Source organism: Engystomops pustulosus, chromosome 3 (genome assembly GCF_040894005.1).
Source record: "Engystomops pustulosus chromosome 3, aEngPut4.maternal, whole genome shotgun sequence".
Classification (NCBI taxonomy): Eukaryota; Metazoa; Chordata; class Amphibia; order Anura; family Leptodactylidae; genus Engystomops; species Engystomops pustulosus.
The window spans coordinates 9,679,105-9,700,119 of NC_092413.1; the positions used below are offsets into that span (position 1 = coordinate 9,679,105).

At 48.2% G+C, this 21,015-nt stretch overlaps 1 protein-coding gene across 1 annotated transcript in view; it reads right to left on the bottom strand.

Moving 5' to 3' along the window:
- The window catches only part of GALNT14 (polypeptide N-acetylgalactosaminyltransferase 14), a 357,711-nt gene that overhangs the window by 67,669 nt on the left and 269,027 nt on the right, over positions 1 to 21,015 (bottom strand). The window contains exons 4-5 of the mRNA XM_072139983.1: positions 17,229 to 17,296; positions 11,431 to 11,496 (exon numbers count right to left, since the gene is read on the bottom strand). Coding sequence (XP_071996084.1) covers positions 11,431 to 11,496; positions 17,229 to 17,296 — 134 coding nt within the window. The remainder of the gene's footprint in view (positions 1 to 11,430; positions 11,497 to 17,228; positions 17,297 to 21,015) is intronic.

The window sequence follows — 21,015 nt, forward strand, 5'->3', positions numbered from 1 at the left end:
AGTTATGCAAATGAGCCTTCGGGGCTCCAAGCTCCATTGACATCGACGGAGTCTGGAGCCCCTGAGGCTCTTTTGCATAATTTGTGAATGCAGAACCTACCAGAGTATGTCAGTATACTTGGTTTACAATCCTTCATCCTGGTGGTAGATTTCCTTTAAGGGACTTCAGGAGTGGAGTGTGTTGATTTTGCGGGGAGAGTGACCCCTACAGTCATGATCATGAGAGTGAGTACTCAGCTACATGTCACAGAAGGTGAGTAGAAAAAGGGCACAAGAGGGAAACCACAGGCTATAAACTATAAAGAAGGAAGCTAATTATTCCCCAGCAGTAGAATGTCCAGCAGGAGAGGAGTGTGTTGATTTTGTGGGAGACAGTGACCTGTCCAGTCCTGAGATATCACTAGTGAGGACTGGGGTACATATGACAATATGTGAGAATGTGAAGGGAAGGACGAGAGATACACAGGAGAAGAAGCTTATATCGAAGAGGCACTAGGTGCATCAGTAGAGGAGTGTGTTGATTTTTGGGGGGCAGTGACCTGTACAGTTCAGTTATGACAATAGTAAGGATGGGGTTGGATTCTACAGGATGTTATAAGGAGAAGAGCCGGATCAGACACAGTAAACTCAGCTGCTATTATAGCAGAGAATGCTACATCGGTGGAAGACTGTGTTTATTTTGTGTGGGCAGTGACTTGTCCAGACCTAAAGGGAGAACAAAATAAATGAGGATGGAGTAACATAAAAGAAAGGATGAGGACTTAAAGGGCTGGTCCACATAGTAAATGAAGCTGACACTACAGCAGCACATGTTACATCGGTGGAAGAGTGTGATTATTTTGTGGGGGGCAGTGACTTGTCCAGACTTGATGCGAGAAAGCAAAGCACAAGAGTTGGAAAAATATACAGGAGAGAGGTCAGAGACTAAGAGATGCTTAGAAGTACAGAGCAGTGCAATGCACTCCAGGAAAAGTGTGCATGTTGAATTTGAGGGGGGAAAGTGACCTGGCCAGTAATGTGATGACATTATAGAGGAAGGAGTAACATAAAACAGGATGTTAGGGAAAGAACTTAAAGGGCAGGTCCAGATTGAGAGCCACACAGTAAATGAAGCTGACACTACAGCAGCACATGGTGCATTAGTAGAGGATTGTGTCGATTTTGCGGCAGGCAGTGACCTATCCAGCCATGGAATGACTACATCTCCCCAAAAGTTGACATTTTGGATATTTTGCTTTAGAAATGCTTTCGTTGACCTACCTAAAACTATAGGGATCACGTATATTCCAGCAGACCTGGGGTTCAGATTGTGCCTCACAGTTACATTCAGAGATAACTTTGGAGTCCCCAGGAGCAGGAAGTGAAGGCACGTTCCTCCGATAAAGCAGGAGCCGTATAAGTGACACTTGGGAGGGGAGAGGAGGGAGCAGCGGAGGCCGCCATCGTTGTGATAACTAATTTAGCCGCTTCCACAGAGGAGACTCCGACCATGAATTTTAAAGAGGTTTCTCCGCCGCGCTTTACTGCACATCTACAGCGACAATCTCCCACCGTCGCGGGAAGAGCCGAGAGTTTCCTTTCAGAGTTTCTGCGCTGAGGACACTGATTGAATCAGCAAAGACTAAACGACTGCACATCGGATATGGAGATAAAGCGAAGAGCACCAGACGTCTCATCCGCCAGACGTCCCGAGATCACACCACGCAGGGAAGTAACGACTAAACTAAGAATAGAAGAATGCGCCGGCATGAAGGTTCGCTGCCTCTAGGGAGCGCGCAGGCGCGGGGCAGGAGCACCCACTACCACCCACCCTGCCACCTACCGTAACCCCTCCACTACAACCCACCCTGCCACCTACCTCCCTGCGCTCCGTGCCCCCTCCACTACCACCCACCCTGCCACCTACCTCCCTGCGCTCCGTGCCCCCTCCACTACAACCCACCCTGCCACCTACCTCCCTGCGCTCCGTGCCCCCTCCACTACCACCCACCCTGCCACCTACCTCCCTGCGCTCCGTGCCCCCTCCACTACCACCCACCCTGCCACCTACCTCCCTGCGCTCCGTGCCCCCTCCACTACCACCCACCCTGCCACCTACCTCCCTGCGCTCCGTGCCCCCTCCACTACCACCCACCCTGCCACCTACCTCCCTGCGCTCCGTGCCCCCTCCACTACCACCCACCCTGCCACCTACCTCCCTGCGCTCCGTGCCCCCTCCACTACCACCCACCCTGCCACCTACCTCCCTGCGCTCTGTGCCCCCTCCACTACAACCCACCCTGCCACCTACCTCCCTGCGCTCCGCGCCCCCTCCACTACCACCCACCCTGCCACCTACCTCCCTGGAATTATTTCCGGGCCTGGACACTGAGAAACTGCTGTACAACACCTGATAAATTGCCCTCATTTCTCTATTTGTTTAAGAAGGATGGATTCCTGAACCCCCAAACCCCTCTGGTCTTTGGTAGTGGAGAGGTTAAAGCCCTGTCCCCTGGTGGTCTAGGGTAATGATGAGGTCCATTCCTGTTCCCCTGGTGGACTAGAGCAGAGGGGTTAGTTTCTATTGTACAGGAGGTCTAGGGTAGTGAAGGGGTCGCTGTCTGTCTCCCTGGTAAGCTATAACAGGAGAACATCCCTGGTGGTCTAGGTAAATGATGAGCTCCATTCCTGTTCCCCTGGTGGTCTAGAGCAGAGGGGTTAGTTTCTATTGTACAGGAGGTCTAGGTTAGTGAAGGGGTCGCTGTCTGTCTTCCTGGTAAGCTATAACAGTAGAGCATCCCTGGTGGTCTAGGGTAAGGATGAGGTCCATTCCTGTTCCCCTGGTGGTCTAGAGCCGAGGGGTTGGTGTCTATTGCAGAGGAAGTCTAGGGTAGTGAAGGGGTCGCTGTCTGTCTCCCTGGTAATCTATAACAGTGGAGCATCCCTGGTGGTCTAGAGTAGTAGAGGGGCTCATTTCCCCTGTCTCACACACTAATACGCGCCACCAGCACTTCCAGCGGACACCGGGAAGGGGTTGGGCAGGGGAATTTTAACTTTTTTAAAGGAATTTTACTAAAATAATCGGGACTGCGCTCCCTGTGATAGTCAGTGACGTCAGGGCTGGAGATGCCTGATGTCTTTGTCTCCTGTATGTGGGAGGACGAGCACGGAGGAAGAAGCCTCATGAATATTCTGCACACAATTAGGAATAAATTATGCAAATACATTGTCTTCGCTCCCAAAATTCACACGTTTACAATTTGTGTCAATTATTTCTAAATATTTCTAAAATTACATTCCCGTCTTCTCTATTATAAGACACTCAGCTTCAGAGGAGTCCAAATTACAAGTAAAGTTCCAGATCCTCCTCAATATGGCCGCCGCTCTATACTATCGGCTCCTCGGCTCTACAGATCTACAGTATTGCTGGAAGATTTTTAGAGTATTTATTTTAAAGAGGAAGGTATTTTTTGTCATAAACTGCTCTGTGCTGAATAATACACTATTATATTAGTCATGGTTCCTGATACAGAGCTCCAAATCCTCAGCATAAGCAAAAATGAAATATATATATTTCTGCTTACATGTAGGCACCACTAGAGGGAGCTCAGGAGCTTTCTGCATACAATGGGGCAGATTTACTTACCCGGCCCATTCGCGATCCAGCGGCGCGTTCTCTGAACAGGATTCGGGTCCGGACGGGATTTATGAAGGTAGTTCCTCCGCCGTCCACCAGGTGGCGCTGCTGCGCTGAAAATCATCTGAATACACCGAGCTGGACCAGGTGAAGGTAAGCGCTTCCCAAGCGACACATTTTCGGTTATTAAATGCGGCGGTTTTTCCGAATACGTCAGGTTTTCGTTCGGCCACGCCCCCCCGATTTCCGTCGCGCGCATGCCGGCGCCGATGCGCCACAATCCGATCGCGTGCGCCAAAATCCCGGGGCAATTCAGGTACAATCGGCGCAAATCGGAAATATTCGGGTAACACGTCGGGAAAACGCGAATCGGGCCCTTAGTAAATGACCCCCAATGTATACATTGAACGAAATAGTAACGCAGTATGCATTCAGCTCCTGAGCTCCCTCTAGTGGTGGCAACAGGTAAACACATTTTTTTTTAATATTAATTTATGTCTATAAGGGAAGACACAGAAAAAGTGTTAAAATATTAACTCTTAAAATATTAACTCTCCCCTTGTGGTCTAAAGCTGTACAACGTTTAAAGACATGACCCTCTAACCTCCATATAGGATATGCTTCCAACCTCCAGGGACTGAATGTCCGGCCCACAATATTCCTCCAGCCCTAAATATCTTCTGCTCTTTACTGAATCATTCAGATATGTCGTATTTCATGGGTTATAGTCTAGAATAGATGTAAGAAACTATTTCAAAACTTATGACCTGATGACCCTGGTGTCACTAACCCTTAGTACATTTTACTTGCAATACCCGATATGACCACACGGAGCGCTGTAAAGAAAAGATGCGCCCCGGATCCCTCCAGTGCGTGTAATAGAATGCTGTACAGCGCCATCTAGTGGTGGCAGCTCATCTAGACTTTCCTCTCCATCCATCTCCTACATGACTGCCCTGATGATGTATAAGCAGATGCCGCTTCTGTTTACATGCACAATTATTACTTTCATTCCAGCAGGGAAATTGAATTCTTGCCGTCTAAATGGTTTTTACGGAGAGAGCGCGGTAAAGCCGGCGACAGCTTTGATCTGGTCGCTACATGAATCATCAGTAAGCGCTGACAGATATGCATGATATGTATTACAAGCTGATAGGGAGGGGGAGGGGTGCGCCATCCAGGGGTTATGTCACCGCGCCGGTTCGCGGAGGCGGCGCCGCTCTATTACAGCCGATGTATCTTGTTAGCCGCGATTTATTCCCAAACACAAAGGGATTGATTTTATATCAGGAGCCGGATACTGATTGATTACCCCAAAACTGTAAAAGGAAGGACTCCGCAGATTTTACGGTCATGTTCGCTGCGACGAGAGGCGGTCGGCGCAAATCAGGTTTTACGATCCTATAAAATCCTAATATTTCCTATCTGCTAATATATACCAGGAGCGGGAGAGAGGATATAAAGAATCATCCAGGACTGATACATTGTAACAAAACGTGGGATGGGAAGTTACAGATTGTAAGAGAATGTTCCGTTATACGTGATCCGGTGCGTTACGTTGCTATAGGGCTCTGGCGCGACTATTAGGGGGCGACTTGTATGGACAATACAAAGGACGTGGGGGATCATTGTCTGATTGTTGGGGGTCTCACTGCTGGGACCCCCAGGGATCACTAGAACGGGGCCCCCAAGTGTCCTGGATTACTGCACCTCATTCACTTCTATCTGGGACAGATCCGTTTTGCAGAAATCAGACACTGACCCCCTGTCGTCCTTAAGAAAATCCCTTTAAGACTGAGCCCCACCGCCCCCATCAGTCCAGTGCATCCATAATAAAAAGACGCCTTTGAGAAATTTGTGAATTCTTTGAATGACTCCTACAAGGAAACCAGATGTAGTCTGATCCGTCAGTCTGGGAGCGAAGTAAGATAAGACTTAAAGGGGCGTTCCCTTATCAGCAAATAAATGTTATTGTTTGTATGAAGTAAAGTTCCACAACTTTCCAATATACTTTCTGTATCACTTGTTTTCTAGATCTCTGCTTGCTGTCATTGTATAGGAAGATTAATTGTTTACTTCCTGGAGGTAAACACCGATCCCTGGTCATGTGATGTCACACAGGTGCACGGCTTATTATATCCCTGGTCATGTGATGTCACACAGGTGCACGGCTCGTTCTATCCCTGGTCATGTGATGTCACACAGGTGCACGGCTCGTTATATCCCTGGTCAGGTGATGTCACACAGGTGCACGGCTCGTTATATCCCTGGTCATGTGATGTCACACAGGTGCACGGCTCGTTATATCCCTGGTCATGTGATGTCACACAGGCGCACGGCTCGTTATATCCCTGGTCATGTGATGTCACACAGGCGCACGGCTCGTTATATCCCTGGTCATGTGATGTCACACAGGTGCACGGCTCGTTATATCCCTGGTCATGTGATGTCACACAGGTGCACGGCTCGTTATATCCCTGGTCATGTGATGTCACACAGGTGCACGGCTCGTTATATTCCTGGTCATGTGATGTCACACAGGTGCACGGCTATTTATATCCCTGGTCATGTGATGTCACACAGGTGCACGGCTCGTTATATCCCTGGTCATGTGATGTGCACGGCTAGTTATATCCCTGGTCATGTGATGTCACACAGGTGCATGGCTCGTTCTATCCCTGGTCATGTGATGTCACACAGGTGCACGGCTCGTTCTATCCCTGGTCATGTGATGTCACACAGGTGCACAGCTCGTTATATCCCTGGTCATGTGATGGCACACAGGTGCACGGCTCGTTATATCCCTGGTCATGTGATGTCACACAGGTGCACGGCTCGTTATATCCCTGGCCATGTGATGTCACACAGGTGCACGGCTCGTTATATCCCTGGTCATGTGATGTCACACAGGTGCACAGCTTGTTATATCCCTAGTCATGTGGTGTCACACAGGTGCACGGCTCATTATATCCCTGGTCATGTGATGTCACACAGGTGCACGGCGCGTTATATCCCTGGTCATGTGATGTCACACAGGTGCACGGCTCGTTATACCCCTGGTCATGTGATGTCACACAGATGCACGGCTCGTTATATCCCTGGTCATGTGATGTCACACAGGTGCACGGCTCGTTATATCCCTGGTCATGTGATGTCACACAGGCGCACGGCTCGTTATATATCCCTGATCATGTGATGTCACACAGGCGCACGGCTCGTTATATCCCTGGTCATGTGATGTCACACAGGTGCACGGCTCGTTATGTCCCTGGTCATGTGATGTCACACAGGTGCACGGCTCATTATATCCCTGGTCATGTGATGTCACACAGGTACACGGCTCGTTATATCCCTGGTCATGTGATGTCACACAGGTGCACGGCTCGTTATACCCCTGGTCATGTGATATCACACAGGTGCACGGCTCCTTATATCCCTGGTCATGTGATGTCACACAGGTGCACGGCTCGTTATATCCCTGGTCATGTGATATCACACAAGTGCACGGCTCATATCTCTGGTCATGTGATGTCACACAGGTGCACGGCTCGTTATATCCCTGGTCATGTGATGTCACACAGGTGCACGGCTCGTTATATCTCTGGTCATGTGATGTCACACAGGTGCACGGCTTGTTATATCCCTGGTCATGTGATGTCACACAGGTGCACGGCTCGTTATATCCCTGGTCATGTGATGTGCACGGCTCGTTATATCCCTGGTCATGTGATGTCACACAGGTGCATGGCTCGTTCTATCCCTGGTCATGTGATGTCACACAGGTGCATAGCTCGTTATATCCTTGGTCATGTGATGTCACACAGGTGCACGGCTTGTTATATCCCTGGTCATGTGATGTCACACAGGTGCACGGCTCGTTATATCCCTGGTCATGTGATGTCACACAGGTGCACAGCTTGTTATATCCCTGGTCATGTGGTGTCACACAGGTGCACGGCTCGTTATATCCCTGGTCATGTGATGTCACACAGGTGCACGGCTCGTTATATCCCTGGTCATGTGATGTCACACAGGTGCACGGCTCGTTATATCCCTGGTCATGTGATGTCACACAGGTGCACGGCTCGTTATACCCCTGGTCATGTGATGTCACACAGGTGCACGGCTCGTTATATCCATGGTCATGTGATGTCACACAGGTGCATGGCTCGTTATATCCCTGGTCATGTGATGTCACACAGGCGCACGGCTCGTTATATATCTCTGGTCATGTGATGTCACACAGGTGCACGGCTCGTTATATCCCTGGTCATGTGATGTCACACAGGTGTGCGGCTCGTTCTATCCCTGGTCATGTGATGTCACACAGGTGCACGGCTCGTTATATCCCTGGTCATGTGATGTCACACAGGCGCACGGCTCATTATATCCCTGGTTATGTGATGTCACACAGGTGCACGGCTCGTTATATCCCTGGTCATGTGATGTCACACAGGTGCACGGCTTATTATATCCCTGGTCATGTGATGTCACACAGGTGCACGGCTCGTTCTATCCCTGGTCATGTGATGTCACACAGGTGCACGGCTCGTTATATCCCTGGTCAGGTGATGTCACACAGGTGCACGGCTCGTTATATCCCTGGTCATGTGATGTCACACAGGTGCACGGCTCGTTATATCCCTGGTCATGTGATGTCACACAGGCGCACGGCTCGTTATATCCCTGGTCATGTGATGTCACACAGGCGCACGGCTCGTTATATCCCTGGTCATGTGATGTCACACAGGTGCACGGCTCGTTATATCCCTGGTCATGTGATGTCACACAGGTGCACGGCTCGTTATATCCCTGGTCATGTGATGTCACACAGGTGCACGGCTCGTTATATTCCTGGTCATGTGATGTCACACAGGTGCACGGCTATTTATATCCCTGGTCATGTGATGTCACACAGGTGCACGGCTCGTTATATCCCTGGTCATGTGATGTGCACGGCTAGTTATATCCCTGGTCATGTGATGTCACACAGGTGCATGGCTCGTTCTATCCCTGGTCATGTGATGTCACACAGGTGCACGGCTCGTTCTATCCCTGGTCATGTGATGTCACACAGGTGCACAGCTCGTTATATCCCTGGTCATGTGATGGCACACAGGTGCACGGCTCGTTATATCCCTGGTCATGTGATGTCACACAGGTGCACGGCTCGTTATATCCCTGGCCATGTGATGTCACACAGGTGCACGGCTCGTTATATCCCTGGTCATGTGATGTCACACAGGTGCACAGCTTGTTATATCCCTAGTCATGTGGTGTCACACAGGTGCACGGCTCATTATATCCCTGGTCATGTGATGTCACACAGGTGCACGGCGCGTTATATCCCTGGTCATGTGATGTCACACAGGTGCACGGCTCGTTATACCCCTGGTCATGTGATGTCACACAGATGCACGGCTCGTTATATCCCTGGTCATGTGATGTCACACAGGTGCACGGCTCGTTATATCCCTGGTCATGTGATGTCACACAGGCGCACGGCTCGTTATATATCCCTGATCATGTGATGTCACACAGGCGCACGGCTCGTTATATCCCTGGTCATGTGATGTCACACAGGTGCACGGCTCGTTATGTCCCTGGTCATGTGATGTCACACAGGTGCACGGCTCATTATATCCCTGGTCATGTGATGTCACACAGGTACACGGCTCGTTATATCCCTGGTCATGTGATGTCACACAGGTGCACGGCTCGTTATACCCCTGGTCATGTGATATCACACAGGTGCACGGCTCCTTATATCCCTGGTCATGTGATGTCACACAGGTGCACGGCTCGTTATATCCCAGGTCATGTGATATCACACAAGTGCACGGCTCATATCTCTGGTCATGTGATGTCACACAGGTGCACGGCTCGTTATATCCCTGGTCATGTGATGTCACACAGGTGCACGGCTCGTTATATCTCTGGTCATGTGATGTCACACAGGTGCACGGCTTGTTATATCCCTGGTCATGTGATGTCACACAGGTGCACGGCTCGTTATATCCCTGGTCATGTGATGTGCACGGCTCGTTATATCCCTGGTCATGTGATGTCACACAGGTGCATGGCTCGTTCTATCCCTGGTCATGTGATGTCACACAGGTGCATAGCTCGTTATATCCTTGGTCATGTGATGTCACACAGGTGCACGGCTTGTTATATCCCTGGTCATGTGATGTCACACAGGTGCACGGCTCGTTATATCCCTGGTCATGTGATGTCACACAGGTGCACAGCTTGTTATATCCCTGGTCATGTGGTGTCACACAGGTGCACGGCTCGTTATATCCCTGGTCATGTGATGTCACACAGGTGCACGGCTCGTTATATCCCTGGTCATGTGATGTCACACAGGTGCACGGCTCGTTATATCCCTGGTCATGTGATGTCACACAGGTGCACGGCTCGTTATACCCCTGGTCATGTGATGTCACACAGGTGCACGGCTCGTTATATCCATGGTCATGTGATGTCACACAGGTGCATGGCTCGTTATATCCCTGGTCATGTGATGTCACACAGGCGCACGGCTCGTTATATATCTCTGGTCATGTGATGTCACACAGGTGCACGGCTCGTTATATCCCTGGTCATGTGATGTCACACAGGTGCACGGCTCGTTATATTCCTGGTCATGTGATGTCACACAGGTGTACGGCTCGTTATATCCCTGGTCATGTGATGTCACACAGGTGCACGGCTCGTTATACCCCTGGTCATGTGATGTCACACAGGTGCACGGCTCGTTATATCCTTGGTCATGTGATGTCACACAGGTGCACGGCTCGTTATATCCCTGGTCATGTGATGCCACACAGATGCACGGCTGGTTATATCCCTGGTCATGTGATGTCACACAGGTGCACGGCTCGTTATATCCCTGGTCATGTGATGTCACACAGGTGCACGGCTCGTTATATCCCTGGTCATGTGATGTCACACAGGTGCAAGGCTCATTATAACCCTGGTCATGTGATGTCACACAGGCGCACGGCTCGTTATATCCCTGGTCATGTGATGTCACACAGGCGCACGGCTCGTTATACCCCTGGTCATGTGATGTCACACAGGTGCACGGCTCATTATATCCCTGGTCATGTGATGTCGCACAGGTGCACGGCTCGTTATATCCCTGGTCATGTGATGTCACACAGGTGCACGGCTCGTTAATATTCCTGGTCATGTGATGTCACACAGGTGCACGGCTCGTTATATCCCTGGTCATGTGATGTCACACAGGTGCACGGCTCGTTATATCCCTGGTCATGTGATGTCACACAGGTGCAAGGCTCATTATAACCCTGGTCATGTGATGTCACACAGGCGCACGGCTCGTTATATCCCTGGTCATGTGATGTCACACAGGCGCACGGCTCGTTATATCCCTGGTCATGTGATGTCACACAGGTGCACGGCTCGTTATATCCCTGGTCATGTGATGTCACACAGGTGCACGGCTCGTTAATATTCCTGGTCATGTGATGTCACACAGGTGCACGGCTCGTTATATCCCTGGTCATGTGATGTCACACAGGTGCACGGCTCGTTATATATCCCTGGTCGGCGTTGGTCATACCCAAAAGCAGATGCACTCAGCGTGTGTGTGTGTGGAGGGGGGGGGGGGTGTTTTGCCTTCATGTAAATGACAAGTTTTGCTGACATATTGGCGGTCACCCAGCTTTCCCAGGTACAGATAGAGAGATTTTGTGATCCATTCTATGGCTACATGTTTGCTCTGAGCTCCTGTCTGCTCCGGTTATGGCGGTCTCAGCAGATGAGCCCCCCGATACGCCCCGTACCTTCCCTCTGGTCGTTGCGTAAGCACTTCACTTTGGGTAACTTGCAGAGCAGCCGGCAGTCGTCAGCTGTCAAGACAAAGAAAACTGCGTTAATAGAAAAGCTCCGGGTTATGAAAAGTCCAAAGAAGAAAGATTTAGGTCAGAGACAAGAAATAAAACCTCCTGGCATCCAGCGCGCGTCACATCACACATTGTAACAGAAACGCTGCATACTGGGGGTTGTAGTCATCCTACACAGACATCATAGACCCCCACAACAAAGCTCAGAATGGCCCATTAGTAGCAGCTGTACTATAGATTCATGTTCCAGGATTGTACTAGTGATGTGTCCTCACACTGCTGTGCTCTGTGCTCTCTGCAGCCAGTGTTATGTATTGTCCCTGGAGAGATGTGTAATCAGACCTCACACTGCTGTGCTCTGTGCTCTCTGCAGCCAGTGTTATGTATTGTCCCTGGAGAGATGTGTAATCAGACCTCACACTGCTGTGCTCTGTGCTCTCTGCAGCCAGTGTTATGTATTGTCCCTGGAGAGATGTGTAATCAGACCTCACACTGCTGTGCTCTGTGCTCTCTGCAGCCAGTGTTATGTATTGTGCCTGGAGAGATGTGTAATCAGACCTCACACTGCTGTGCTCTGTGCTCTCTGCAGCCAGTGTTATGTATTGTCCCTGGAGAGATGTGTAATCAGACCTCACACTGCTGTGCTCTGTGCTCTCTGTAGCCAGTGTTATGTATTGTCCCTGGAGAGATGTGTAATCAGACCTCACACTGCTGTGCTCTGTGCTCTCTGTAGCCAGTGTTAGGTATAGTCTGTAGAGAGATGTGTAATCAGACCTCACACTGCTGTGCTCTGTGCTCTCTGTAGCCAGTGTTAGGTATAGTCTGTAGAGAGATGTGTAATCATAGCTTTGTGTTGTGTATGTAGTTAGTAGCAGAAGAACTGTGAAATATAGATTCATATTCCAGGATTGTACTGGCGGAGTATCCTCACACTGCTGTGCTCTGTGCTCTCTGCAGCCAGTGTTATGTATTGTCCCTGGAGAGATGTGTAAGCAGACCTTACACTTCTGTGCTCTGTGCTCTCTGCAGTCAGTGTTATGTATTGTCCCTGGAGAGATGTGTAATCAGACCTCACACTGCTGTGCTCTGTGCTCTCTGCAGCCAGTGTTATGTATTGTCCCTGGAGAGATGTGTAATCAGACCTCACACTGCTGTGCTCTGTGCTCTCTGCAGCCAGTGTTATGTATTGTCCCTGGAGAGATGTGTAATCAGACCTCACACTGCTGTGCTCTGTGCTCTCTGCAGTCAGTGTTATGTATTGTCCCTGGAGAGATGTGTAATCAGACCTCACACTGCTGTGCTCTGTACTATCTGCAGCCAGTGTTATGCATTATTCCTTGAGAGATGTGGAAACACACCTCTATGTACCTTGTTAGTAGCAGCAGGACTGTGATATGTGGATTTATATTCTAGGATTGTAATATGCTCACACTGCTGTGCTCTGTGCAATGAACCTCTTCACAGCCCTACTTCCTGCTCTGAGGGACGGCTGAAGCATGCTACAGATTTTATTCAGAGGGGAGGCGCTATGGAGCAATTCTTTGCAGATACTTAAGACCACAGCAGTGTTAGACTACATTCTCAAAAACTTCAAGTTGCACTTTTGGAATATAAATCCATATTTCACAGTTCTGCTGCTACTAACAACCTATACAAAGGTCTTATTACACATATCTCCACGGTCATTAAATTACACTAACTTCAGAGAACACAGAGCAGAGCAGTGTGAGGACACCCCCCAGAACAGTCCTGGAATATAAATCCATATATCACAGTCCTGCTGCTACTAACAATATACACAAGGGCTGATTATACATCTCTCCTGGGATAATACATAACACTGTCTTCACAGAGCACAGCAGTGTGAGGAAACACCCCCAGTCTACTCGGAGAAGCTACAATCCTGGAATATAAATCCATATTGCACAGTCCTGCTGCTACTAACAACATATGCAAGGGCTGATTACACATCTCTCCTGGGACAATACATAACACTGTCTTAACAGAGCACAGAGCACAGCAGTGTGAGGAAACAACCTCCTTGTACTTGGAGAAGCTACAATCCTGGAATATAAATTCATCACAGTCCTGCTGCTACTAATCTGATTACACATCTCCCCAGGGCTTCAGTTTTGCAGGGTTGAAACCTCCAACAATTTCTCTTTAAGAGCATCTTCGGTCCATGTGTACAGGAATCTGGAGGGGTCAGAGCCAGAGGGGTCCCGGGATTTTTGCTTTTAACCAGTTAATGGGGGAATTCAATGTAATCTAAATGCAGAAAAGTAACACAACGTTACTTGTCACAGCAGAGAGTTTGCTACAATTGTATCCAATCTAAGAAAATACATAGCCTGGATTTCTGACTGTTACATTGTAACAAAACAACCAGGACAGGAGAGAGACTCAGCTCACAAACTATGATCCAACCAGGACACAATGGAGAGAAACCAATTCAATGGTTTCAATTCAATGACAGCAATTAGAGATATTGATAATTGTGACAAACCAATCTATTTAAGTTAAACCTGCAGATTAAGACTACTAGACAAATCCAGCCCTGCTGCGTCCATCCAGTATCTGATGGGGGCGCTGTTGTGCCGGATCACACAGTAATGTAACAAGCAGCCGCCTGCGCCGGGTCAGCGGGTGACAGTCGGATGATACAATGCGGATCTCCATCTGCTTCCACAAGGCTCTTAATAGACAGCGAGAGCGACTGTGGCAGATGTCGGAGAGTCTCGGCGCAGCGTGCGACTGCGGATCACGGCGCTGGGAATAGAGGCGGGCGACGTGCCATCACTCTCCAGCATAAGGGCACATTCATTACGGATGAAGATCCGTCAACAGCCACCACACAGCATGTGACCGCTCCACTGAGAAGCGAGAGCCCCTCCGTATAATTCCACCTTTCCTATTAAACCCCCTGCCCCTGACTGTACTAAACCACTAGTCCCCCAGGTCAGGTATGAAATATCCGTTCTACAATTCAACCATTTATGTGAAATGTTGCTATAAAATAAAAAACAAACATGACTCTTCTCACCTCATTTTCACATGAGATGAGTCAAGTTTAGTGGTTGCAAAGGGAGTGTCATTTGAGAAGCCTCTATAACACCTAGATACATAATGCTGGTGTCATATTAAAGATAAGAATCGCATCTTTAAGATTACATAAGGCTTATTGTTCTGTGAGCTACAAAACTGGACATACAGGAAGTTAAATAATAGGCAGGAACTGGATCTTTATCTGCAGCTGGATACTTTAGCTGCCCGTATAATAATAATAATCTCTTTATTTATGTAGCACACACAGATCACACAGTGCTGCACAGAGTTTGCCAAACCAGTCCCTGTCCCCAATGGAGCTCACAATCTAATCAGCCTACCAGTATGTTTTGGAGTGTGGGAGGAAACCGGAGGACCCGGAGGAAACCCTCACCAACACAGAGAGAACATACAAACTCTTTGCAGATTTTGGCCCTGGGACTTGAACCCAGGGTCAACATCTGCAAAGAGTTTGTAATAATAATAATAATAATAATAATAATAATTATTAATAATAATTAATAATAAGCGCTCTCTTGTTCTTTAGGTTATAGAACCACAAGTGAACCTTATCTTTAATATGACACCAGCAGCAAGTTTCTAGGTGCTATAGAAAAAAAAAAACATAGGGGCTTCTGAAGTGACACTCCCCCTGCAACAACTAAACTTGACTCATTTCTAGTCAAAATGAGGTGAGAAGAGTCATATTTCCCTGACTTGGGAAGACATTTGTCATAGATAAGCGGGTGAGGTTTTGCATAAAAGAGGGAATTCTACAAAGGATATTTTATAACCCACTTGAGGTGGCTGGTAGGTAAGTGGGGTAAAACCTGGTGACAGGTTCCCTTTAAATGTGTATCCTCTCGCTTATAGTGAGACTGTATACAGATGTAGCAGAGCTGGAATTGTATCTTTTGAGTAGGCCACTCCCCCTGCTTAATTAATGCAGATCCCAAATGTAAAAGTTCTCTTTTGAATGGTGTAAGTTCCTGGTGGAAACCTCAGCTGTGACTCAGAGCAGAGGGGCGGGGCACAGAGCTCAGAGCACAGCAGTGTAAGGACACACTGATGTAAATCACAAGTCATAAACATCCAGATGTCACATGATCCTTTTGGCTGAGGTCACCCCCTACATTTGGAGACCCCTTTAACCCATGCTACCCCTTCCCTTCATGGATAATTCAGCGGAGCCGCTCGTTACTGTAACACTTCATTTCCTCTCCTGACTTCTTATTGCAGAATTAAAGGGAGTTAAAGAATCCATTAAAACTTATTAAAGTCATCCATTAGTAGCGGGAGGATTCTGGGGGTCATTAGTCACAATCCCGTGTACTGGAGATGTAGTTAAGGTTCCTAATGATCTCCGGGGGTCCCTGGGGGACAATCGCTTTGTGCAGCGTCTTCATTCCTGTTTATTAAAGCGTTTGGTGTGAAAATTGCGCTGGAGATTCATGTCCGGGGTCAGAGTAATGGCGGCTTCATTAGGGGGCTTCTCTACCTGTAGTAACCTCTCTCCAGGGGCCAATAGTCTCATTGATGGGTTAAGTGGACCCTCATTGGCCATAATGACATTATAGATGGGGTCCTCCTCTTCTCATTATGAGCCCAGACGGTCAGACCCCAGACCAGACCACTACACAGGGGTGTAACTACAGGGATAGCAGCTGCTATGGGGCCCATAGTGTCAGGGGGCCCCGGCATCCAACCTGACACACTAAAGAATGGAAGATGTGCCCCATTATATACATATTATACCGCACATTGAGCAGGATAATGTGCATATAACAGGTCACATCCTCCACAGTCACAGCATGAAATGTCAGGGGAGGGGACAGCTGACGTCAGGACTGGGGGTCTCTCATCTCTAATTCCTGGCATGTAGCGCCCCCATGTGGTCAGCAGCTACTGGGGCAGACATGTGTAAGTGTATACATGTATATATCAGTGTAAAACTGTAGGAACATATAATTATGTATATTTTTGGAGGAGGTAAAGGGGGCCCCATTCAGAAGTCTGCTATGGGGCCCTACCTTTCCTAGTTATGCCCCTACCCCTTTATTAATACCAGACCCCAGACCAGACCCCAATATTAATATCAGACCCCAGACCAGACTTCTCTATTATTATCAGACCTCACAACAGACCCATATATTAGGGGGTAAAGGGGCCCCATTCAGAAGTCTGCTATGGGGCCCTACCTTTCCTAGTTACACCCCTACCCCCATATAAATATCAGACCCCAGACCAGACACTAATATTAACATCAGACCCCAGACCAGATCCTGATATTACTATCAGACCCCGGACCAGACTCCTATATTACTATCAGACCCCGGACCAGACCCTTAGACTATAATCAGACCCCAGACCATGGGCAAGACTGCGACCCACAGCAACCAATCACAGCTCCATCCTGTTACAGGGGTCAGACCTTGGTCATTTCCTGAGATCAGAATCGATCAGCTGTGATCTGTGGGAGAACCAGCAGCCAGCACCCTCTACAGCACCACCTCTGGGGAAAAGAGGTATTACACCACTTTTATCAGAACCAATGGACTAGGTCTGTAACACATGGACACGGTGAGTCCTCCAGAGCTGCAGGCCCTCTCTGCATGTGACTTATGGGTCCTAAATACTAGACAAATTCTCTATTGGGACACACAAAAATCATCCGCCCCTTTAATGTTACTCACGGTTCTCGCTGTAGTCGTCCACTAGGATGATTTCTCGGATGAGGTGCATAGGTGTCCGGTTCAATACACTGAAAAACACAGAAGAAATGGCTCATTATTCATAGAGAAATATAGGGGCGGGGTCCTACAGGCAGGGGCGGGGTCCTACAGGCAGGGGTAGGGTCCTACAGGCAGGGGTGGGGTCCGACAGGCAGGGGTGGGGTCCTACAGGCAGGGGCAGGATCCTACAGGCAGGGGTAGGGTCCTACAGGCAGGGGTGGGGTCCTACAGGCAGGGGTGGGGTCCTACAGGCAGGGGTAGGGTTCTACAGGCAGGGGTGGGGTCCTACAGGCAGGGGCAGGATCCTACAGGCAGGGGCTATAGGGCCACAGCTGTACTCACATGGTAGAGCTGGGAGTCTATTGCTCCTTGCTCCTCCATAGGACATCAGTGTGTGGCCCCAAGCTATTAGGTGACATAATGGGCAGATCCGTGGCGGTGTAAAGGTGTAACATTCACAGCACTTGCTCCTCCATGTAATTCTCTTACACACAGGTCATATGTTTTCCATTTTGGATGTGATGCTGTCAGGTCTAGACAGTGAGGTAACTGATGCACTAACGTCCACTCCCTCTGTACATCATTGCTAAATTAGGTTCATAGCTGAGGGTTTGTTACAGTGTGTCAATTTAGCTTGTGCAATGAACTAAACAAGACAGTATAAATCTCCTATCCTCTGACGAGGTATCACATGTGCAGGGTATACAGTAAGTGATCATTCACCAACAGCAAGCAGAGATCCTGCAAATAGTGATGAACTGACAAGGCAACATATACTAGAGAGAGAATTCTTCATTATACAATCATTTAAACTTCTGCAGGTAATGAGCTGTGTAATCAGACCTTTGTGTAAGCTGTAAGTAGCAGCAGTGTGAGGATGGATTTATATTCCAGGATTGTACTGGGGGTGTGTCCTCACACTGCTGTGCTCTGTGCTGTCAGTGTTATGTATTGTCCCTGGAGAGATGTGTAATCAGACCTCACACTGCTGTGCTCTGTGCTCTCTGCAGCCAGTGTTATGTAATGTCCCTGGAGAGATGTGTAATCAGACCTCACACTGCTGTGCTCTGTGCTCTCTGCAGCCAGTGTTATGTATTGTCCCTGGAGAGATGTGTAATCAGACCTCACACTGCTGTGCTCTGTGCTCTCTGCAGCCAGTGTTATGTATTGTCCCTGGAGAGATGTGTAATCAGACCTCACACTGCTGTGCTCTGTGCCAGTGTTATGTATTGTCCCTGGAGAGATGTGTAATCAGACCTCACACTGCTGTGCTCTGTGCTCTCTGCAGCCAGTGTTATGTATTGTCCCTGGAGATCTGCGTAATCAGACTGCTGTGTATGGTATATTGTGTATATTGTAGTAGCAGAAGGACTGTGATATATGGATTTATATTCCAGGATTGTAGCTTCTCCAGAGGCGTGTCCTCACACTGCTGTGCTCTGGGCTCTCTGCAGTCAGTGTCAGGTATTGCCCCTGGAGTGATGTGTAATCATACCTCACACTGCTGTGCTCTGTGCTCTCTGCAGCCAGTGTTATGTAATGTCCCTGGAGATCTGCATAATCAGACCTTGTGTATGGTATATTGTAGTAGCAGCAGGACTGTGATATATGGATTTATATTCCAGGATTGTAGCTTCTCCAGGGGCGTGTCCTCACACTGTTGTGCTCTGGGCTCTCTGCAGCCAGTTTTGTATAATGACCCTAGAGAGATGTGTATGTTGTTAGTAACAGCAGGACTGTAATATATGGATTTAAATTCCAGGATTGTAGCTTCTCAAAGTCCTCACACTGTTGTGCTCTGTGCAGCCAGTGTTAGGTATTGTTCCTGGAGAGCCGTTTAATAATTTCTTTGTTTGTAAAACGTAAAATATGGGTTCATATTCCAGGATTGGAGCATCTACAAGTACAATGGTGGTGTGTCCTCACACTGCTGTGCCCTGTGTCCCCTAAACTCAACTGCACCTTTACCCTTCCATTTTGCTCTAAGTAACCAATGAAGTATACAACCAGAAACCTGCAGCAACTTTAATGGGAAGGGGTTTTGTACCAGTTTGATGCACATATATAAGAGCACAGCAGTGTGAGGACACAACCCCAGTGCACTTGGAAAAGCTACAATCCTGGAATATAAATCCTTGTTTCAGAGTCCTGCTGTACAACATACAAAAAGATACGTTTACACATATCTCCAAGGACAAAAGATTAAACCGACTGCAGGGAGCACAGAGCACAGCAGTGTGAGGACACATTCCCTAGTGCAATCTTGTAATATATATCCATATTTCACAGTCCTGCTGCTACTAAGAACACACACAGGTCTGATTACACACTTTGTGCAGCCTGTATGGTCATCTAGTGAGATGTAGCAGAGCTGAGCTGACTTTGTGAGATGTAGTCAGAGCCGTTGTCGGTGAGTTGGGTTTGTACGGTGTAGCAGAGCTCTAATAAACATGGCACAATGCATGTACCCGGGCAGAACATTGAAATATTAATTGTTCCTTATAACAAAGCCACGGACGCGACTCCCTTATCCGCTTCCCCCAGAACGGCGCGGCGATAAGACAAATAACGAAACGTCTATAATTCCTGCGCAACAAAATAATAACGTGGAATAGTGTCAGATAAGGAAAACGGCTGCGCAAATCCTGCAAGTGCGGAGTCAGGAGAAGATACAGTGAAGTGCGGACAATGGGGCGACGCTGACATCACAGGAGGAAAGTGATGAGATCACGCCAGAAGATTATCAACACTAGAGCCCACAGCAACCAATCAGATTGCAGCGCTCATCTATGAGGAATTCTACAGGAAATAATTGCAACATTGTATCTGAGAGCGCCGTGTCCTGGCATCACTGGACCGAATAACGGAGGCTGCGTCCGGGGACGGAAACATTACGGGGACTTAGTCGGGGGGTTAAATACTGTAGCATTTAGATTTGGGATGGAAAATGTTTTATTATATGAGGTCTGGATTTAAAGTCTACAGTACGGACTAAAACAATTTTGGATAGAGACTTTAGTCATGGTGTGAGGTCTAAAAAACTTCTGGGGTCTAAACATTCTGGATTCTTATTCTGAGGTCTGAAACTCTCAGAAGCTGCGGTCTGCACCCTCTGGGATGTATGTCTGGAGTTTAAACCCTCTGGATTCTTAGTTTGAACCATATAGTGACACACATATAGAGCGGCACATAAAGAGTGACACACATATAGAGTGACACATATAGAGTGACACATATAGAGTGACACATATAGAGTGACACATATTGAGCGGCACATATAGAGTGACACACATATAGAGTGACACATATAGAGTGGCACACATATAGAGTGGCACACATAGAGTGACACACATATAGAGTGACACACATAGACTGACACACATATAGAGTGGCACACATATAGAGTGGCACATATAGAGTGACCCATATAGAGAGGCACATATAGAACGGCACATATAGAGTGGCACACATACACTCACCGGCCACTTTATTAGGTACACCTGTCCAACTGCTCGTTAACACTTAATTTCTAATCAGCCAATCACATGGCGGCAGCTCAGTGCATTTAGGGATGTAGACATGGTCAGGACAATCTCCTGCAGTTCTCCCGAGCATCAGTATGGGGAAGAAAGGTGATTTGTGGCCTTTGAATGTGGCATGGTTGTTGGTGCCAGAAGGGCTGGTCTGAGTATTTCAGAAACTGCTGATCTACTGGGATTTTCACGCACAACCATCTCTAGGGTTTACA